The 19,347-nt window shown below is 39.4% G+C and overlaps 1 protein-coding gene across 7 annotated transcripts in view; it reads right to left on the reverse strand.

Annotated features, from left to right (window-relative positions):
- The window catches only part of Slc39a12 (solute carrier family 39 member 12), a 102,787-nt gene that overhangs the window by 15,835 nt on the left and 67,605 nt on the right, over positions 1 to 19,347 (reverse strand). Inside the window, exon 13 of one of the 7 annotated variants that reach the window (XM_060372276.1) lies at positions 678 to 1,130. The exons of the other annotated variants lie outside the window; for them this stretch is intronic. Coding sequence (XP_060228259.1) covers positions 921 to 1,130 — 210 coding nt within the window. The 3' untranslated portion in view covers positions 678 to 920. Of the gene's footprint in view, positions 1 to 677; positions 1,131 to 19,347 lie in introns of those variants that run through there. 7 annotated transcript variants of the gene reach the window in all.

A 19,347-nucleotide genomic window follows, 5' to 3' on the forward strand; every position in this document is an offset into this window, starting at 1 on the left:
AAGACTGAGACAGAGGGCCTTGTTGTACATTGAAAGATAATGTTGTCTACAAATGATAGAAAAGTTTCATCAATGAAATATCAAGTATATGGCCACCTAAACAAGACCTTCACAATGACAACATCAACTGACATGCCAACATAGATGGCAGAAATCTCCCATGTTTATTTAAAGGTTCCACCTTTAAATAAAGCACTACCATCAATTAATGGTGCCTGAGAGAAGAATCAGTCTTCTTGAGGAATGAGCCTCCTCACGTTATCCAATTCCAAGTGGTGAGCCCTAAACACTTACACATACGAGCAACATTAAATGGACCCAGCAGGATGTGTGAGTGTATGTGTTTACATGTGTATTTACATATATTTGTATAGAAATAATTAAAGTTTACAAAATCAAGGAGAAGACAAGGGGGAGATGGATAAGGAAGTGGGAGAGGTGGAAATGATATAAATACAGCAATCAAAAAAATTAATTAATTTAAAGAAAGTCCCACATAATTGAGAAGGAAGAAACACTACCAATCAAATTCTATAAATTTATAAAATAATTATTAAATGGTGAAAAAGTAATAAATAGATAAAATTTATAGATTTTTTTATGAACATAGATTCAAAATTCTTAACAAAACACTTTGTACAATTTTACAACACATAAAAAAATATTCCATGATCAAGTTAGTTTCATCCTAAGGGTGCAAAAATGTTTCAACATATGCAAATCAATAAACATAACATAGCACACACTACATTTAGGAATTGAAATCAGATGATTATCTACAAAATTCACTATTCCTTCATGATGCATCCCTAAAGATACCAAGAATATGTGCTGTTTTGTTTTGTTTTGTTTTGTTTTTGTCAACTTGACACAAGCTAGAGTCTCTAGAAATATCAAGGAAGAGAGAGAAAGTGCCTCCATCAGATTGGCCCAAAAGCCAGTCTGTCGGGCATTTTCTTGATTGATGATTGGATGGCACATCCAACTATGGGTGATTCAACCCCTGGGTAGATGGTCCTGGGTTGCATAGGAAGCAAACTGAGCAAGTCAGGGGAAGGCAGCAAGCCAATAAAGCAACATCCTTCCACAGTCTGTGCTTGAGTTCCTGTCCCGATTTCCCTTAAAATGAACTGCAAAATGGAAGCGCAAGTCAAATAAATTCTTTCCTCCACCAAGTTGGTTTTGTTTAGTGCTTTATCACAGCAATGAAAACTAAGACTGGATATAACACTTACACCTCAACATAATAATGGTTATATATGCTAAGTCTTTTTTAACATTATACCGGGGAAAATGAATACAATTAATTTTAAATTAAGAATGAAACAATGATATCCACTTTCTAGTCAACCAATATCATGTTTGAAGCTGTAGCTCAAAGCTAAGAAAGTCAAAATGACACAAACAGCAAAAGAAGATAAGATGATAATATACTGAAAGATACCATAGTCCCCACCAGATACAAAATAAGACAGACACAATATTGTGTGTTTTCCATCATATTTGGAACCCAGAGGAGAAACTATTTGAGGGAGAAACATGGAAGGAACAAAGGAAGATAATTGGAGGAAATATGAACAAAGCACAGTTTTTTTATATACATATACACAGGAAATTCAAGACTATGAAGCAGTACAAAGGCCAACAATTCATATAAAGTGTTTCAAACTTCAGGCAGTCTTGCAAGAAACCAGAATAAACTACCTTACCTTTAAATAAATAAAAATGATAACTATATGGCATGTCTGAGGATACTATGGAAGCAAGAAGGTGGAGTGAAATGCTCAAGTAGTAAAGAAAAATATATACCAACAGAGTTCTATGTAGTGTATAAAAGTATCATTCAAAAGTGCAAGAGGAGACTGGTGGCACAGTTCATGGGTTAGTGCTTGCTGAGCAAGCATGAGAGCCCGAGTTCAGGGTCACAGCCCCATAGTTAAGAAGAAGGCCAGTGTGGTAGTTCAGATGTGTAACTCCAGCACTAGGGATGAGACAGCCAGTCTATCCAAAAAACTGAGCCCTAGATTCAGTGAGAGACCTTGCTTTAAGATAATGTAAGAACACACCAAATGACAACCTCTGGCCTTCAAATGTGTATGAACAGGCAAGTGCATCTGTACACACACACACACACACACACACACAAAGGGGGGGAGAGACAACATAAACAATCTTCCAGAAAATAAAATGGTAGAAACATTTATGTTTGCTAACAATAGCACAAAGAAACATACCTTATGACAAAACACAAATATTTCTCAATAAAAGGAAACATGTAGGGGTCAGGAACTATATACCTACATATTAGTATATAATTAAAGAATGAGTGAATGAAGTTAAATAGCTCTTATTCTTGTTATTGCATTATTATCACAACAGTAGAGAGTTCTTAGAAAGTAGACTTAAAATTGTTGTAAATTTATATTGCAACTCAAAGACAAGCAAGGATTATCAGGGCTGGAGGAATGGCTCAGTGGTTATGAGCACTGGCTGCTTTCTGGAGTACCTGAGTTTGAGCCCTAGCATACACATTGCCAGCAGCTCACAACTGCCAGCAACACAGATTGATGGGATTTAGCCCTCTTCTAGTCGCTGAGAGTACCAAACATGCGTATAGTGCACAGACACACATGTGGACAGAATTCCTGTCCACATGAAATCTTTTAAAATGCCATCAGATAACAGCACAGAACAAATAAGAAAAGTAACATGGTAGAAATAAGGTAGTTGCTAATACAAATATGCCAGGAATCACCATAACAGTAGTGGTCTGAAAACATCAATCAAAAGACACCAGGTCAAAAGGCAATATTCAGTGCTAGACTGTCTACAGGAAGCATACTTTTAAAAATATGCAGCCACCTCTCAGTTATAAGGGCAGGTGTGAGAAAGACTCACCATGCTAATCCTACTAAAACTGTCAAAGCAGCTGTATTAACTCTTCACAGAGCACGCTTCAAAACTAGGAAAGTTATCGGGAGCAAAAGGATAGAAGGCAACAGTCCAAGAAGACAGAAAATCTTCAGTGACTGAAGACATCTAAACACAAAATTGGAATATGTGAGGCAAAAACTATTAGAATGTTATTGTGGTTTTATCATGTTAATTACTGATCTGGGGAGGGGTGCATATGACACCGCATGTGTGAAGGTCAAAGGACAAAGTGCAGGAGTTTTTCTCTCCTATCTTGTGGGTTCTGAGGTTTGAACTCAAGTTTTCAGGCTTGATGGTAGGTCTTTACCCTCTAGTCATCCCACCTTACCTGTCCTGATGTACTCTTTTACTGAATACTTTAATTCCTCTCTGTGAGAAAGACATTTAATTCAGCAGCAACATCAATCAACTGAATATCACTCACATCGATAGGCTCTTCCATCCTGGGAGACCAGATTACAAATTTTCCCATAGATCAAATAGACTTTTCAGCAATTCAAATCATTTCAGGTCATAAAACACATCTTGACAAACTTTAAAGAATATAAGCCATGAGAGATTCCAAGATGGAGGCGCCAATCACAAACTGTGTCTGATCAGCAGTGATGAATTGCAAACCTGAAGAGATCACAGATGTCAGTCCAGACTACTATACCCAGCAAAACTTTCAATCACCATAAATGGAGAAAACAAGATATTTCATGACAAAACCAAATTTAAACAGTACTTATGCACAAATCTAGCCCTACAGAAGATACTAGAAGGAAAACTCCAACCCAAGGAGGATAACACCAGAAAAATACAAGAAATACATAACTTCACTACAGAAAAACTAAAAGTAGACAAGCACACAAACACACTACCACAACCAACATCAAAATAACAGAAACTAGTAGTCACTGGTCATTAATCTCTCCCAACATCAATGGATTCAACTCTTTAATATCAAGACAGACTAACAGAGTGGGTGCTTAAACAGGACCCAACAGTCTGCTGCATACAAGAAACATATCTCAGGCACAAAGATAAACATTTTCTAAGAGTAAGGGGCTATAATAAGGTTTTCCGATTAAATGGACCAAAGAAGTAGAGAAAGAGGATGCACTGAGTCCTAATGAGACTTGATAGGCTGGAATCAAATGGTAAGGAGGAGGGCTCCCCCTTTCTGATGCCTAGTGGAGGGGAAGAGGGAGGAAAAGTGGGACAGGGAGGGCTCAGGGAGGGGGTTACAATCGGTATGTAAAGTGGACTAAATTAATAATAATATGAAGAATATAAGCCATGTTGAATCTGTTCTTGCAATTAAACTAGAAATGTATTATAAAGAAATTTAAAAAACAAAACAAAATAAAACAAAAAAACAAAACCCAAAAGGCTAGAGATAAAATTTTTAAGTAAGAAAAAGTGAAATGAATTTCATCAAAATTTATAGGATGAAGGAAAAGCAGTAAAGAAAAGTTCATAGTTTGAATACAGATATTAGATAACAAGAAAATTTAAACTAATATTCTAAATTTTGATCTTGGTAACTACAAAGAGAGCAATTTAAATCCAAAATAATCGGAAATAGTAGATTAAATAAATTAAAGACATTTAATGAAATTAGATAAGCATATTGCTTATAGTGAGAGAATAAAGACCCAAAACACCAGCTCAGTATTGAAAAACAGGAGCAAAGTTGGTAAGTTATTACCCAGCATCAAGCCTTGGTATAAAATTTCAAAACAGTCAAGGAAGCACTGGCAAAGCAATAAATAGGCCGATGCTCTATAAGAGTCAGAAATAGAGCCAGCTCAACAAATGATTCTGGAGCAATGTAGCCAGGTATAAAATACTAAGAACTTACAGAATCTTCAAAAATTATTTCAAAAGGGATCAGATATCTAATGTAACCCCTAAGGACACAATGAAAGTTGAGTGGTCCTTGTGCGTAGCAATCGTTTTAATAGGAGCATATGTGGGAGGTGAGTGGAAGCAGCACTTGTGGCTAAGGCTATGCTCACCTGTGCGTGAGTGGGCAGAGATCACAGGTTGATGTCGACGTTGAGAGTCTTACTCTATCACTCTCCGCCTTATTCTTTGAGACAGTGTCTCTCTCCAAACTGGGGCTAGCAAGTCCTAGGGATGCACTTTTTTCTGTGCCACACCACAATCAGGCATTGCTGGACTACAGATGCAGGTCACAGCTCTCATATTTTACAAGTGTGCTGGGAGCTCAACATTGTGCCAACTGAGCCAGCTCCCCAGCCCCAGTGAGCCACTTTTTAGATAAAATTATCTTGGTCCATTTTTTTGTCAATAATTCAATACTATATTACAGTGAATTATTTATAAAGAATAAAGGTTTATTTGGCTTACAATATGATGTTCAAGATGTGATCGCTGCACTTGCTCAAGTCTCTCTTGTTGCTACTAAATGCCTAGCAGAATGCTCAGATAGGACAACTCCCAGTACTGGAGAGAGGTGGAGTAACGGCCGCTCCCCGCACAGCTAAGCATATTCCTTCTGCATGGTCGAGAAGCCACGCCCTTGGCATTTTTTCCAAAGGGCTGAATGCCTACACTGGAAGAAACTAAGGTGCTCCCTAGTAGGTAGCAAATAAAACATGGTGGATTCAGGCAATATAATATTACTTAGAAATAAAAATAAGTAAGTTATAAACCCGTGGAAAAAATGCAAGAAACATGTTTTTACCCTTTTGCTCTTTTTTCCAATTGCTTTGAAGATGAATTACATCATTTCCCCACTCCTTCCCTTCCCTCCAGCTCTTTCCATTCATCCCCAATCTATTCCTAATTTATAGCCTCTTTTTTCTTGTTTTTATATATGTATAAACATGTATAATACATATACAAATGCATAAATAAACATCCAACACGAGCAGTCCACTTTGTGTCACTTGTATGTATAATTTTAGGGCTGACCAATTGCTACTGGAGAGCCAAATAGGGAGCTCATCCCTGGCAAACACGCTCAGCATTCCTTAACTGCCCATAGCTGAAAGAAAAAAAGTTATTAAGCAATAAGCCTTAAGTTCTCAATGCATAGGAACATGGTATTCACAAAGAGAAAACAAATGTGTCACAGAATTTTAAAAGGCAAACAGGAAGTAAGCGGATTCCAAGAGAAAGTTTAATTTGTTTGTTGGCTGCATCTCAAACGGTGACTGTCATGAGCGTTACACCCTTCCCAATCTCATGTCTTGTTCACTGTAGGCAAAGAGGATCATCTACCTACTTCAAAAGGCACCAGACACCAGCGTATGTTTTTCTTAACTGACCTTAGATAGGGTATGGACAACCTTAGAAGCTGCATGGACACAGTTCCATCACTAACACAAAGACAAACTAAAAAGGCAGCATACTAGGAAATTATGCAGTGATCTGGAAAAGGCAACAGTACAAGGACAGTAAAAAATAAAAGCGGTTGACATACATTTAAAAAATGGAAAGATGAACAGAGAAAGCATGAATATATTTAGGAGGGCGGAAGTATCCTGTATGATATGACAGTGATTGATTCATGTCATCGAATATCTGTCGAAAAACTCCATGGACAGAGAAGACTCAGAGTGAAAGTCTACTCCATAGACTTTGATCATGTTAACATGTTAATGTAGGGTCAGAGATTATGAGTTGTGCCACTGGAGGGCTCCGACGGTACAGTGGGTGTATAGGCGTGTGGGGTGTACAAGTGTGCGTCAAGGAGGCAGAGAGAACTCTCCAAGAAATCTTTTGTTTTCTGGTATTCATTTTAGCAGTGTTGTTTAGGGTTGTTCTGCTTTTGCTTTTTCACATATTTCTGTGCTTGTTAGTGTGTGTGCAGATGTGGGTGCATGTGGAAACAAAGGTTAGATGGTGGTGTCTTTCCTCACCCACACCTCACCTTCCCTAATGAACCAGCCAAGTTAATGCAGGGGTGTGGTGTATGGTGTGTGGTATGTGCTCTTGAATGTGTGGGTGCATGCAGCGATGACATTTCTAGTTCTTCACCTTATTGCCTCGCAACAGGGTCTCTCCATGAAAACAAAGCTCACATTTTCATCTAGGCTGGCTGCATTCCTGCCTTTGTCCCCACTGTTAGAGTTATAGGCCATGCAGCCATGTTTGGCTTTTGTATGGATGCCAAGGGTCCCAACTCAGGCTCTCATGTTTGCAGAACAACCGTCATCCCTCAAGAATCTCTCTCATGAACCTCAGTGATCAATGAAGCTCATTGATTCTGCTAGGCTTTCTGGCCAATGACCTGCACAGATTTGCCTGTCTGACCTCCCTTCAAACCCTACCCCACGTTGGGGTCGCAGGTCTGTGCACCATGTCCAGCCCTTTCTTCTGGATCTGGAGATTGAATCTTGAGTGGAAGGTACTTTGACAACTGAGCCATCTTCCTAAACCCTGTTTTTGCTTTTCTGAGGCAGCTTCTTACTGTGTAGCAAAGGTTGGCTTTGAATTCTGAACTCTTCTGCCTCAGCACCCCAGGGCTCAGATTACTGAACTATACTACCACATCCTGCTCTCTATATGCTCTTTTTAAACTTTTACTTATTTTTATTTTATGTACATTGGTGTTTTTTTTCTGCATGTGTGAGGGGCTCAGATTACCTGATACAAGAGTTATAGACAGTTTTGAGCTGCCATATGGGTGCTAGGAATTGAACTTGGGTCCTTTAGAAGAGCAGCCAATGCTCTTAATCACTGAGGCATATCTCCAGCCTTTCTATGTTTTCTTAGTTTTAATGTGAACCTAAATTTGGGAAATTTGTAAGTAAAAATTCCATTTTCCAGTTACTGTAGCCTCATTTCAAGTGTTCAGTAATCCACATGAAGTTGCCACTTGGGTAGTATAAGGAAGAAAGCTGTTTCTCTATCCCTAGCTTAAATTATGGACCCTTACCTGTCTGAAAAAGAATAATGTCGTGAAGCTCGTGTGTGTGTTCTGTCCTATAGAAATATCCATTCTACTACACAAATTTTAGAAGTAGAAAAAAAGATGATAAAGCTGTAGCCTAATAGGAGTTACTGTGTTGGGTAAGTGAAAAACTGGATTCTACCATTATAATATCATCTATTAATGTTCAACAAAAGATTTGGTTCAAGCATTTTATATAACATTATATCAATAAATGGATTTTTAAAATGCCAATCACTCCTGTAAAAATTACTAGAACATTTTTCCTGTATTCCAACACATGGCAAAGAAGAAACTTTATTTTTGACCATTCACTCACCCATTTTGGACCAATACTCATATGACATTCAACTAAGGCTCATCTTGAGTTTTAAAGAATGCTCCCAGTTGTTTAATGATACCATGCTACTGTAATAAATGATTACCAAGACACCTGGAGTCCTTCAGTTAAACAAGTAGATAGATAATCCTTAGTGATAGCTACACTTTTCCCAGTTTTAACAAAATATAACAGTATATATAATCTTTTATCTAGCACCATCTCCAGGAAAATTCACAGAAAAAAATCATCTGTAAACCATAGCTTGAGAAAAATTGGTAAATTAGGAAAATTGTTCATATCAATGCATGTTTTTTACCCATACAATTTTAAATCAAAGACTAAAATATATATTGGATAAACCAAGTTCTGATTTTTGTTTCTAGCAATTTTGAAGAACAAAAAGGATTTATGTGATTAATATGGAATCTTCTAGACTTGTAAATGGTTTCTCAATTACAGATTTTATGTGCTATAACATTATATTATTGAAAATAATTACTTATAGGGTATATCCTTTTGTTAAGTAATAATTCCTAAGTAGCATCTATTTATTTAACTATATAATATTTAACATCTATAATATTTAACTCCCAAAATATTAAATACAATTTGAATTAGAACTTCATCTGACACTGTATGCAAAAACCAAAATTGACAAGACCTAAAAATATACGATTTAAAATTCTTAAAAGACAATACAAAACAGAAGATTTATGAAAACTGATTTATAATTGATGTTTAAGATATGAAACTCATACCCAAGAAGTGAGAGGTATATAAAGTGAACATGATCAGAATTTATCCTTATATCAAGAGGGAAGTATAGCTCTCACTTTCATCAAAGAAGTTTCATCTTGCAGCACATACAGCCTATTGCAGAAATCTACACCCGGTCAAACACAGAGAACAGATGATGGGTTTCTATCCAGCCCCAGACAAGTCTTCTGAAATGCATCCCCTACTCCTAAGCTCGGGGAACATCCTAGGAGAGGGGCAAAAAGGTTGCAAGATCCAGAGAACCAGGACGATTGCTACAAGATAGTATCTTCTACATATGACAGGAACTCAGCACCCATTAAATTTCAACAATATCTTCCCTAAAATAGCCTCACAAACTGACAACACCAGTTGACATGCTAACACAGATGAAGGAAGGTCCCATCCCTAGATGAAGAGCTATAGGCAATTAGTGATTGCTGGGAGAGAAAGGAAAAAAAGGCTTCTCTCAGGTTGAGTTCCTTTTAGGTTATCCAATCCCAAGGAGCCCAAAACACATATACATATGAGCAACACCAAACAGATTCAGCAAGATACAATACATGTGCATGGGTTTGTGTACATGTATATGTGCGTCTGTGTGTGTGTGTGTGTCAAAATAATAACTAAAGTAGAAAAAGTCAGTCATTTGAGAGGTAGCTGGGATATGTGGAAAAGCCAGAGGGGGATAAAGAAGGTACAGAAAAGACTTAAAAAATAGTACTGGATTTTTAAGTCTTTTCTGTACCTTCTTTATGGGCGGGCATGGGAGCGTTAGCAGGCCTTCTGGTGTTGGTCTCCTTGGTTTGCCTGTGGTGTATATGCAAGATTAGAGTCTCACAACAGTGTAATGCAGCCATGATCATTCAGGCCTTTACAGCCATTGAAGCATGGTTGGCTACCATAAAAAGCTAAAACGTTACACTCAGGATGCGAGGCTAAGCACTGCACTCAGGGTCAGCCGCTTTGGACCCAGAGAAGAGCAAGTCTGATTGCATGCGGGTTGATGCCCCAGGTCCCGCCTCTGAGAAAAAGGTATCGGACGGGTCTGATGCTCTTTGGGTAGATGACACCTAAATGAACATTGGTACAAAGTCCCAATTTATTTCTAATATCAGAGATCAGACCTCTACTCTTGCCTGATGCATCTAAAACAAAAAGGGGGAACTGTAGAGAGCTGCGGAATTCTGTGCCTTAAAGATGGAGCTGGTTTCTGCCTTCCACCTTCCCGATGGTGAGTGCTCTCTGTCACAAACAATTCCATATTTGGCTAAGGCTGAGGATCTGGCTTGCTTCCGTGTATGTGGACCTATCTGCATTGCCCACGAGGCACACGCTGGGGTTGGCTACCCAGAGGCTATTTTAAGCTGTGGGCTGGCTTTCCCCAGGGTCAGAAGATTGTTCAAGGTTCCTGAATAAACTGCATTGAGAAGAACAAAAAAAAAAAAAAAAGATCAGAAAGAAGGAGAGGAGGACCTCCCCTATCAGTGGACTTGGGGAGAGGCATGCATGCAGAAAGGGGGGGAGGGTGAGACCGGGAGGGGAGGAGGGAAGGGCTTATGGGGGGAAACAAAAGGAATAAAGTGTAATTAATAAAAATTAAATAAAAAAATTTTAAAAAAATAGTACTGGTATACAAAATTCTGAAAAAAAATTAAAAATGTCGTCTTTATAAATTAAAAAAAAATAACAATCTTTGTGCAGACTTAAAAGGCAGTCAATGGGATGGGAAAATATATGCAAGCCGTTGTCTAAGACAGAATTCAGAATGTATAAGGAATTCACAGACTCCAACAGAAGGAATAAACAGAGAACTTGAATAAAAATTTTCAAAGACAATATACAGTAATAACAGGAAGTGCTTCCTAAGTCACTCTTCTTTAGGATAAAGCAAGTGAAAAGCACAATTAGACAGATTGGCAACTTTAGACCAGCTCTTCTGTCAGTTTGTACAGCTCCAGTGTGCTAATTGCATGGGCACTTTCAACATTAATTTGGTTTACACAGCTCTAGAGCCTAGAAAATACAAACCCAGGTCACCTGTCGACTCTGTGGAATTCTCTATCTATTCCTGATTTATGCCTCTCTGTCTTCTCCTGTATATTCACGTAGCCTAGAGACCACCCGTTTCACTCTCTTTTCATGAGACAATCAGTCCATTATACAGGCTCTATCAACCTGACCCCATCAACCCTAGCTACCATCAAGGCCCTCCCTTTCAAGATCATTATTCTACAGATTAAAGTTTGTATTTTCTAGAGATGCTAATATGCAATCCACAACTGCTAATCACTTTAAGAAATAATACATTTGTGAAAATAATAGATGTAGGCGAAGATATGAGGAAACTACAACCTTTTTTCTCTTGGTGGTGGTTATCTAAACTGGTGCAGCCATAGAGGAAAATAGCTTGGAAATTCCGCAAAAAATTAACTGTCAAATTGCCATACTGTTCAGCAATTCCACTCCTAGAAATGTTCCCAGTCTAAATACAATGATTTAAACCATCTGTTGCCATATAGTCACAGCTAGATTTAGCTAAAACACTTCTATCTATTAATATTAAATGAACTACCATCCTGATTTCATCTCTGTTGCTGTAACAAAACATTTTTTTTTCCAAAAGCAATTTAGGGGAAGGGAGGGTTTATTTGGCTAACACTTTCATGTCACAGTCTATTCTTGAGGAAAGTCAGGGATGGAGTTCAAGCAAGGACTTAAGGGAAAAAAATCATGGTTGGACATTGCTTACTGGCTCACTTGCAGACCCACACTTAGGTAACTTTCTTATACAATCCAGGACAACCCGCTGAACGAACGGTGCCACCCACACACATATGTACACACACACACACACAAATTTTTTAAATGACGCTAAGGATACAATAAAGTCCTGAAAAGGTAGGAGCCCGCTCAGCGAATAGAAGTGTAGCCTAGACAGGTGTCTGCTTCACATCCGTCTCATCATGTTTGCTCTCTTGAAATGACTGTGACTCTAGAAATTATGAAGCAGCCTAGACAATTATTGAGAGTTCATTTATTGTCTGGGTTTAATAATCAGGTCAGGTCTTCCTTTTCTACATTTTTTGCATACGTTTTAAAGGTAGAAATCTTAAGTTCAAACTCAAAATACTCTGTCCTTTCCTTTTACATGAAGAAATTACCTGGAGACTGGAAAATGCTGCAGGACAAAATCTGGCTGTGATGTCACCGCTGAGAGACACTTCCTTTCCTGTGTACTGTAGCTAGTAAATGTCTCTAAACAATGCCCTTCTCTGTCTTCTTCCATCATTACACGAGACAATACTTAAAGAAAAATTATTGATAGTCTTGAAAAGAATAAGCTGTTGTAAAGGAACACCTGAAAATATATGGGGTGAGGGCAGAAGAAATGATTCAGAAAACTGTGGTACGTTGATTGGCAGGTGTGTATGTGTGTGTTTAGAGGTTTAGGATTAGAAAGTGGGCATCTAGTCATTGCTCAGCATCTAGGGGACACTTATTCCAGGGAATTCCTTCTACTGACAAAATTTGAAGATGCCAATGTCCCTTAAATAAAGTAATTCAGTATTTGCATATAATCAACATACATCCTTCTCTATACTATAAATTAACTGTAGGTCATTTATAAGAGGAGAAGGCACCATGTAAATAACCAGTATTCTGCACTGTTTAAAGAACAATGACAAAGAGGAATGTCTGTGTCCAGTGCAGATGGAATTCTCTCCTGGGTTCTGTGGCTAACTGACTCCTAAACACTAAAACTGCAGAAACGAAGAGCTGTCTATGTTCTCAAACGCCTTGGAGTTTCGCGGCAATGGTACCTGAATTCGGCTTGATTTTTTTTCTTCTCTAGCACTGCCACCCCAGTGAATTTTAGCTCTCTAACACCCATGAGTTCTGCTAACATAGTGTACCCTGGGCAGTTGTCCAGTTTCCCCGATTCAGGGACATCTCCAGTTACAACTGTAGTCAGAGTCCCTTGAGGTTTCTACTCACTTGTTGCTATAGAAACTGACTGCAGGACCTAAAACCTTAGGAAAAATGCCTGAAGGTTTGAAACTTTGCCTCAGCTCTAAAAATAAACTTCCCCATAACCATGTATTTCTTTTAAAATTAATTAATTTATGCATTATAGAATACATGGTATTCACTGAAAATTGAAGTACTCTATCCAAACTGCTGAAGAAGGTACTTTGAAGGCTATTCCTCCTTACATCCAAGTGACTTATTAAACTGAGAGATGCTGAGTCTGAGAAATCCAGTGTACTTTCAGTTAGGATAATTTTCTCAGAAGGAATTTTAGTTTCTCAGACAGAAAAGGATGCGTTTACAAAGCTGTCTCCATTTTCAATTACATCTAAACATAAGTTGGTACCAAAGGAATGGATTCGTTTTCAGCAGCTACTATTAACAGTTGACCACAAACTAGGTGCCTTGAGAATAAAAAATAAAAACAAAACAAAACAAAAAATACCTTACTATCTTACAGTTCTGTAAGTCCCAATTTTAGCATGAGTCTTGCCAGGCTGATTCTTGCACCATCAGGGCTAGACTCCTTTCTTAAGCTTTGAAGAAGAGTCAATTTTCTTGCCATTTCTATCTTCTAGACTAGAGAATACCCATGTTCCCGGGCTCTTGGCCTCTTCCCTTCTCCCTAAAGCCAGCAATGCTACATGTCTCTGACCTTCATTTCATCACTTCAGCCTTTTCCCCCTGATCATAGCCAGATCAAGGCTTTCTATTTTCAAGACTCATGTTCAAACATTTAAAACTCCATGACATCTACAGCCCCTTTTGACATTAGTTAATGTAGTCACAGGCTCCTCCAGGTGAGGAGGAGTTATATGTATATAACTTTAATAGATTATTGTATGTATCAAGATTACTTCTCATAAAATTTTTGTAATAAACATAAGACTATAAAAAAGACATCAAACCAACAGATCTGGTTATAATTAATATTTGTAGCAAATGTGCTATGAAAATAATGGAAGGAATACTGGGGATGATAAGGTGTAAACAGAAATGGGAGGAATTCAGAGTATGGAAGATAGCTAAATGAAAATAAGGATATATGGTGAAGCCATAGTGAAACTCATTACTTCATAAGCTAATTTTAAAACATTGGCAAAGTCCTTTAAAATTAAGTCTTTGAGTGATGGTACCATGCATGGGTAGATAGTGCTGATCCCAGAAGCCATGGTTTATTAAATAAAAATCCTAGTGCCAGATGTAGAATACTTCCCTCGAGTAGCTGGCCAGGAAGGCCCCAGAACTCCCTGTCCACAAGAAATTATATGGGTTATGGTCATTGTCATTAGTTGTCCACCAGAACTGGATGGTAAGAGCCTATTGATCAAGATATCTTAGCTGAAGAATAAAAGAAATCCAGTCTAGAACTGAACTGGGAGATTTCTCCCTGCTGACTAACCTTTATAGTGACAGAAGCTGCTATGTAGGCACCTAGGGGAGAAGAGTTAGCAATGGTCTTCCCCAAGTTTAGCCCTACAATATCAACTTGCAAAGAAAGTGCTTTGACTAGTACAATAATGTACAGACTAGTACATGATGATTATAGGGGAAACCAACTGATTAGATCTGAGGAGGGAGATAATGCCTTAGCACCAAAGACTCACAAAGACCCATAGCTGGGAGCATTCAGACATACTAGGAGCGAATCTACTACTATTGTTTGCTATAGACATGTTGTCAAACTGCCTCTAAATAGTTGTGTTTAACCAATAGACTAGTGCTGTCCTAAACATTAATTTTTTCAAAAAAAGTTTCTCTTTGCAGCAAACATCATCTAATGCAAAGATTCATGACTGATCAAGATGCTGAGAACTAGTCATTGCTGAATGCTCATAATAAACTGGACACTCATGTCCCTCCTCCCAGGTTCAGGAAACATTAAGAGAAAAGGGCAGAAATAATAGAAGAGCTACAGGACAGAGAAGGGCTAAAAAGTATTTATGGGCATGACATGCTGTGGCACTCACAAACTTATGAGAGTGGTATCTGCTCGCATACAGACTGCATAAAACAAAGCCAGTAAAACAAACACCAACGATACATGGGGGAGGGTCACATGGGGCTCTACACCATGTAAGGGGACTAATGACTGTCCAAGGTTGTTGAGGGAGAGGAAGTCATTGTCTTCAGTGATGTAGCCTCTAATGAGTTACTCATCCTCCAGGGGACAACTTCATACCCATGCCTACATGAGGGGTCCTGATTAAAATTAACATATCACAAAGAGAAAACAAAATAAAAAGACATGAAAGTGGGATGGAGCCTGAGTGGGAGGAAGGCAGTAGAGGCAGGAGAAAATTGAGAGTGTAGAAAAATGAGTGTCACAACAATATAATATATCCTTAGACAATATACTTCTACATAATCTATGCATCAAAAAACACATGTGAAATATGAAAGCAATTCAAAGGAGCATACTGAAACCACAAACTACATAGCAGTACAGTGATGCCTCATGGGGAAATGTATAGCTTTAAATGCTAATGTTGGAAAAGAAGCTTTAAAACCCACAACAGATACAACAGTCTACTGTATAAAATGAGAAAATAAAGAGAAAACTATGTTCAAAGTAGTTTTTAAAATATTAATTTTTGTTTATAAACATACTTTTAAAATTAATTTATTCCTTTTACATCCTTTTACATTATTTATTCCTTTTACATCCAATCGTAGCCCCTTCCCTCCTTTCCTCCCAGTCCTACCATCCCTTCTTCTTCCCCCTTCCCCTCCCTTCCTCCTCAGAAAAGGGAAGTCCCACCCATCCCAGTGAAGTCACATCAGGATTGAGCGCATCCTTCTGCTGTTGCCTGTAGAGGCAGTCCTGCCAGGGGAAAGTGTTCAAAAAGCAGGAAACAGAATCCATGTCAGAGACAGCTCCTTCTCTCCTTACTGGGAACCCACATAAAGACCAAGCTTCCCATTGACTACATCTGTGTAGGGGACCCAGAAATTACAGCAGAAGCAAGAACAACAAACCACAAACTCTTGATACCTCAACAGTGTTAGTTTCTCCATGTTATGTTTGCGCTTCCTGTTCTATAAACTTAGTCAGTGCCAGACCAAAGACTGTTCCTGGAGACAGTGCAGTGAGAACACAATAGATCTCAATGAATTGGAAGCTATGACTACAATTTGAGTATCTGGGGAGTCCACAAAGAAGTTCAACCAACAAAGAAAGTTACTATGGCAATGGGCAGCCGCATTGCTGATTACAATAAGGAGCCAAGGCTGCTGCTGTGAAGAACCTACCTAGAAACCAGGAGCATCCCTTGATCATCCTTCAGTATCCCTAGCTTACAGTAGTGAGCAAGCCACTAGCAGAACCATGGAGGATAATGAAAACGGCTCAAACCTCTCAGCGATATGTAAATTATGCCTACAATTCAAGTTGGCTCATGTGCTTTATAGAGGTAGCAAGAAACAAGTTTGTGTTCTGGTGGTCCAAGAAGTAGCAAACAGGTCCTCAAGCGCAAAGTATTAGCCTTTTTATGGCTATTTTTGTGTTAAGTCTTTGTGGACATTTTAGCTGGCTATTACAAAAGAAAAACTTTGGATATATGGAACTTGAAATTAAAATGCAGGCATGAGCACTTCTGAGTGGCAGAAGGGGAAATGGTTTTTTGTTTGTTTATTAAATGTATTTATTCATTTTACATCCCAATTGCAGCCTCCTCTCTCCTTCCTATCCAGTCCCACTATCCTACCTTTTCTTCCCTCCCTTCTCAGAAAAAAAGAGCCCTCCCCCTTACCAACCTGCCCCAGAACATCAAGACACATCAGGACTAAGCACATCCTCTTCCACTGAGGCCAAACAAAGCAACCCAGCTAAAGGAAAGTGATCCAAAAGCAGGCAACAGAGTCTATGTCAGAGACAGCCCCTGCTCTATTTGCTAGGGGGCCCACATGAAGACCAAACTGACTATCAGATACACATGTGTAGAGGACCTAAGTCCAGTCCATGCATGCTCTTTGGTTGATGCTTCAGTCTCTGTGAGTCCCTATGGGCCTAGGTTATTTGACTCTATTGGTCTTCTTGTGGAGGTCTTATTCCCTCTGGGACTCTCTATCCATCCCCAACTTTTCCACAGATTCCCAGAGCTCCGCCTAATGTTTGGCTATAGGTCTCAGCATCTGTTTTGATCTGCTGCTGAGTGGATTTTCTCAGAGGACAGTTATGCTAGGCTCCTATCTCTCCTATCTGTAAGTAAAGCAGAATGTCATTAATCGTGTCAGGTGTTGGTGGGCCAGTCATTGGCTGGCCATTCTGGAAGGGAAAATTGCTAATGGCTTTTGCTTGTGTCATTTCATATTTCCCACCCTTGTGGCACTCATTTTTAAAACTCCACTTTAATTGGGGTGTTTAGGCCTCAACCTCCTTTCCACCACTCCAAAGGGATTCTCTCTGCTCCAAACCAACACATCATCCATCTCTCTAGTTTCTTCAAACTGTTACATGCCACATGCCACATGCCACATACCACATGCCACACGCCACAGGTCATACCTTTTTTTTTTTCTTGGCTCTCAAATTTATATCCTACCACAGCCCTCTCCATGGTGCTAATACAAGGCTGTTAAATGCCTCACATGAGACAATTAACAGGTGTGGGCAAACTATAGCCCAATGAAAATCCCACACTTGGGATTAAACAAAAACATACTTGCGTAACATAACTGAGTTTACAAAGAAACCAAAACTTCCATTGCATACCCCCTCTCCTAGCCCACCACTACAGTAAAGACCTCAGAAGATCATGATTAGTCTTGCACAGTTCCTTGCTGTAGACCTACATTGCATTCCTCCCTTCTGTCCTGGGGTTCTTGATGTCACCACATTGGGCTTCCCATAGAAACATCTTTCTCACTCAAGCACAGAAGTGTGGAGAGGGAATGTCTATAGGAATACCTCTGGACAATAGGGGGAAGGCCCATAAGTGGTGACTTCTTTCAAAGCCGAGGAGATAGCTCCATTGAAGTGCTTGCCACCCAAACGTAGAACCTAAGTTCTATCCCCAGCGCCCTTATAAAAAGTCAGATACACTTAAGAACTAAAAGGGGGAACTGTAGAGAGCTGCGGAATGCTATGCCTTAAAGATGGAGCTGGTTTCCGCCTTCCACCTTCCCGATGGTGAGTGCTCTCTGTCACGAACAACTCCACATTTGGCTAAGGCCGAGGATCTGGCTTGCTTCCATGTATGTGGACCTATCTGCATTGCCCCCGTGGCACGCCTGGGTTGGCTACCCAGAGGCTATTTAAGCTGTGGGCTGGCTTTCCCCGGGGTCCGAGGATTGTTCAATGTTCCTGAATAAACTGCATTGAAAAAAAAAAAAAAAGAACTAAGAGGTGAAAATGAGTAGATCCCTGGGCTTGCCAGCCATCCAGCACAGTCCAATCAGGAAGCCTCAGCTCCCACTGAGAGACCCTGCCTCAAATACAAGATGGGCTCTTCCTGAGGAATAACACCAGAGGTTATGAGCTCTGACCATCAACACACATACATGCATACAAATATGCATGGACACACAGATAGACAGACAGACAGAGATCCCTTTTCTCAGGGAAAGAGCTTTGAGGCAATTTTTTAACCTCAGAAGGTTGTGGGTGATGGAACACACACAAGGTTGCTATCAACTTAAAGAAGCCCCACTGTGCTGACTTGTCTCCTTTTCCAGTTTCCTCATCCCACTCTTTGCTCCTGCTCTCTAGATCTCCTCCACAAGAATATTCTCTTGTGCTTCTGTCCTTGCTTTGAGGAAAACCCAGCTGGGACATTGATCTTCACACCTGCATACTGATTCCCCTGGCCACACAAAGCTGTGCTGACTCTTCATGTGTTTTAGAAAGGATTCAATACAACTTGGAGTCCATGGGTTTGGATAAGGCCACTCCGTTTGGGAGAATGAAGGCTGGCAGTTTTCCCTAGGGAAGACTTCCTTCCAACTTGACCTCATTGCTAATGGCCGCTTCTTGCCCACAGTTTGTCCTCTTTAGGAGTTCCATTTCTTTGAGACAAACAAACATGTAGCTTATCTCTTCACATTAACTCTCCTCAAAGGTGACTGGTGAACATGAAGAATTAGCAAACTGCATCAACCCTAAGAGAGTTCCTCTATCCTTCAGTTAATCTCATTTGTTTTCTTTGCTGCTTCACAGTCTCTGAACTATGTTTTCCTCTTTTTAAATGACAGACTGTTTTCTTTGGCACAGCCCCAGAGTACAGCAACAGTTAAAATCGCAGCTATGTGAAAGATCTGTATTTGTTTAGAATTTACTCTGAAGGCCGTGAGAGCAAGCGACCTGGATTTTAGAAGCAGCCCCAGGAAATTCACAGGATTTTCTTTCCTGTCTTCTTGCCAGGGAGCTGGCTTTTCTTTGGCCAATGGCAAGTTG

This window comes from Meriones unguiculatus, chromosome 19, assembly GCF_030254825.1.
Source record: "Meriones unguiculatus strain TT.TT164.6M chromosome 19, Bangor_MerUng_6.1, whole genome shotgun sequence".
NCBI classification, from domain to species: Eukaryota; Metazoa; Chordata; class Mammalia; order Rodentia; family Muridae; genus Meriones; species Meriones unguiculatus.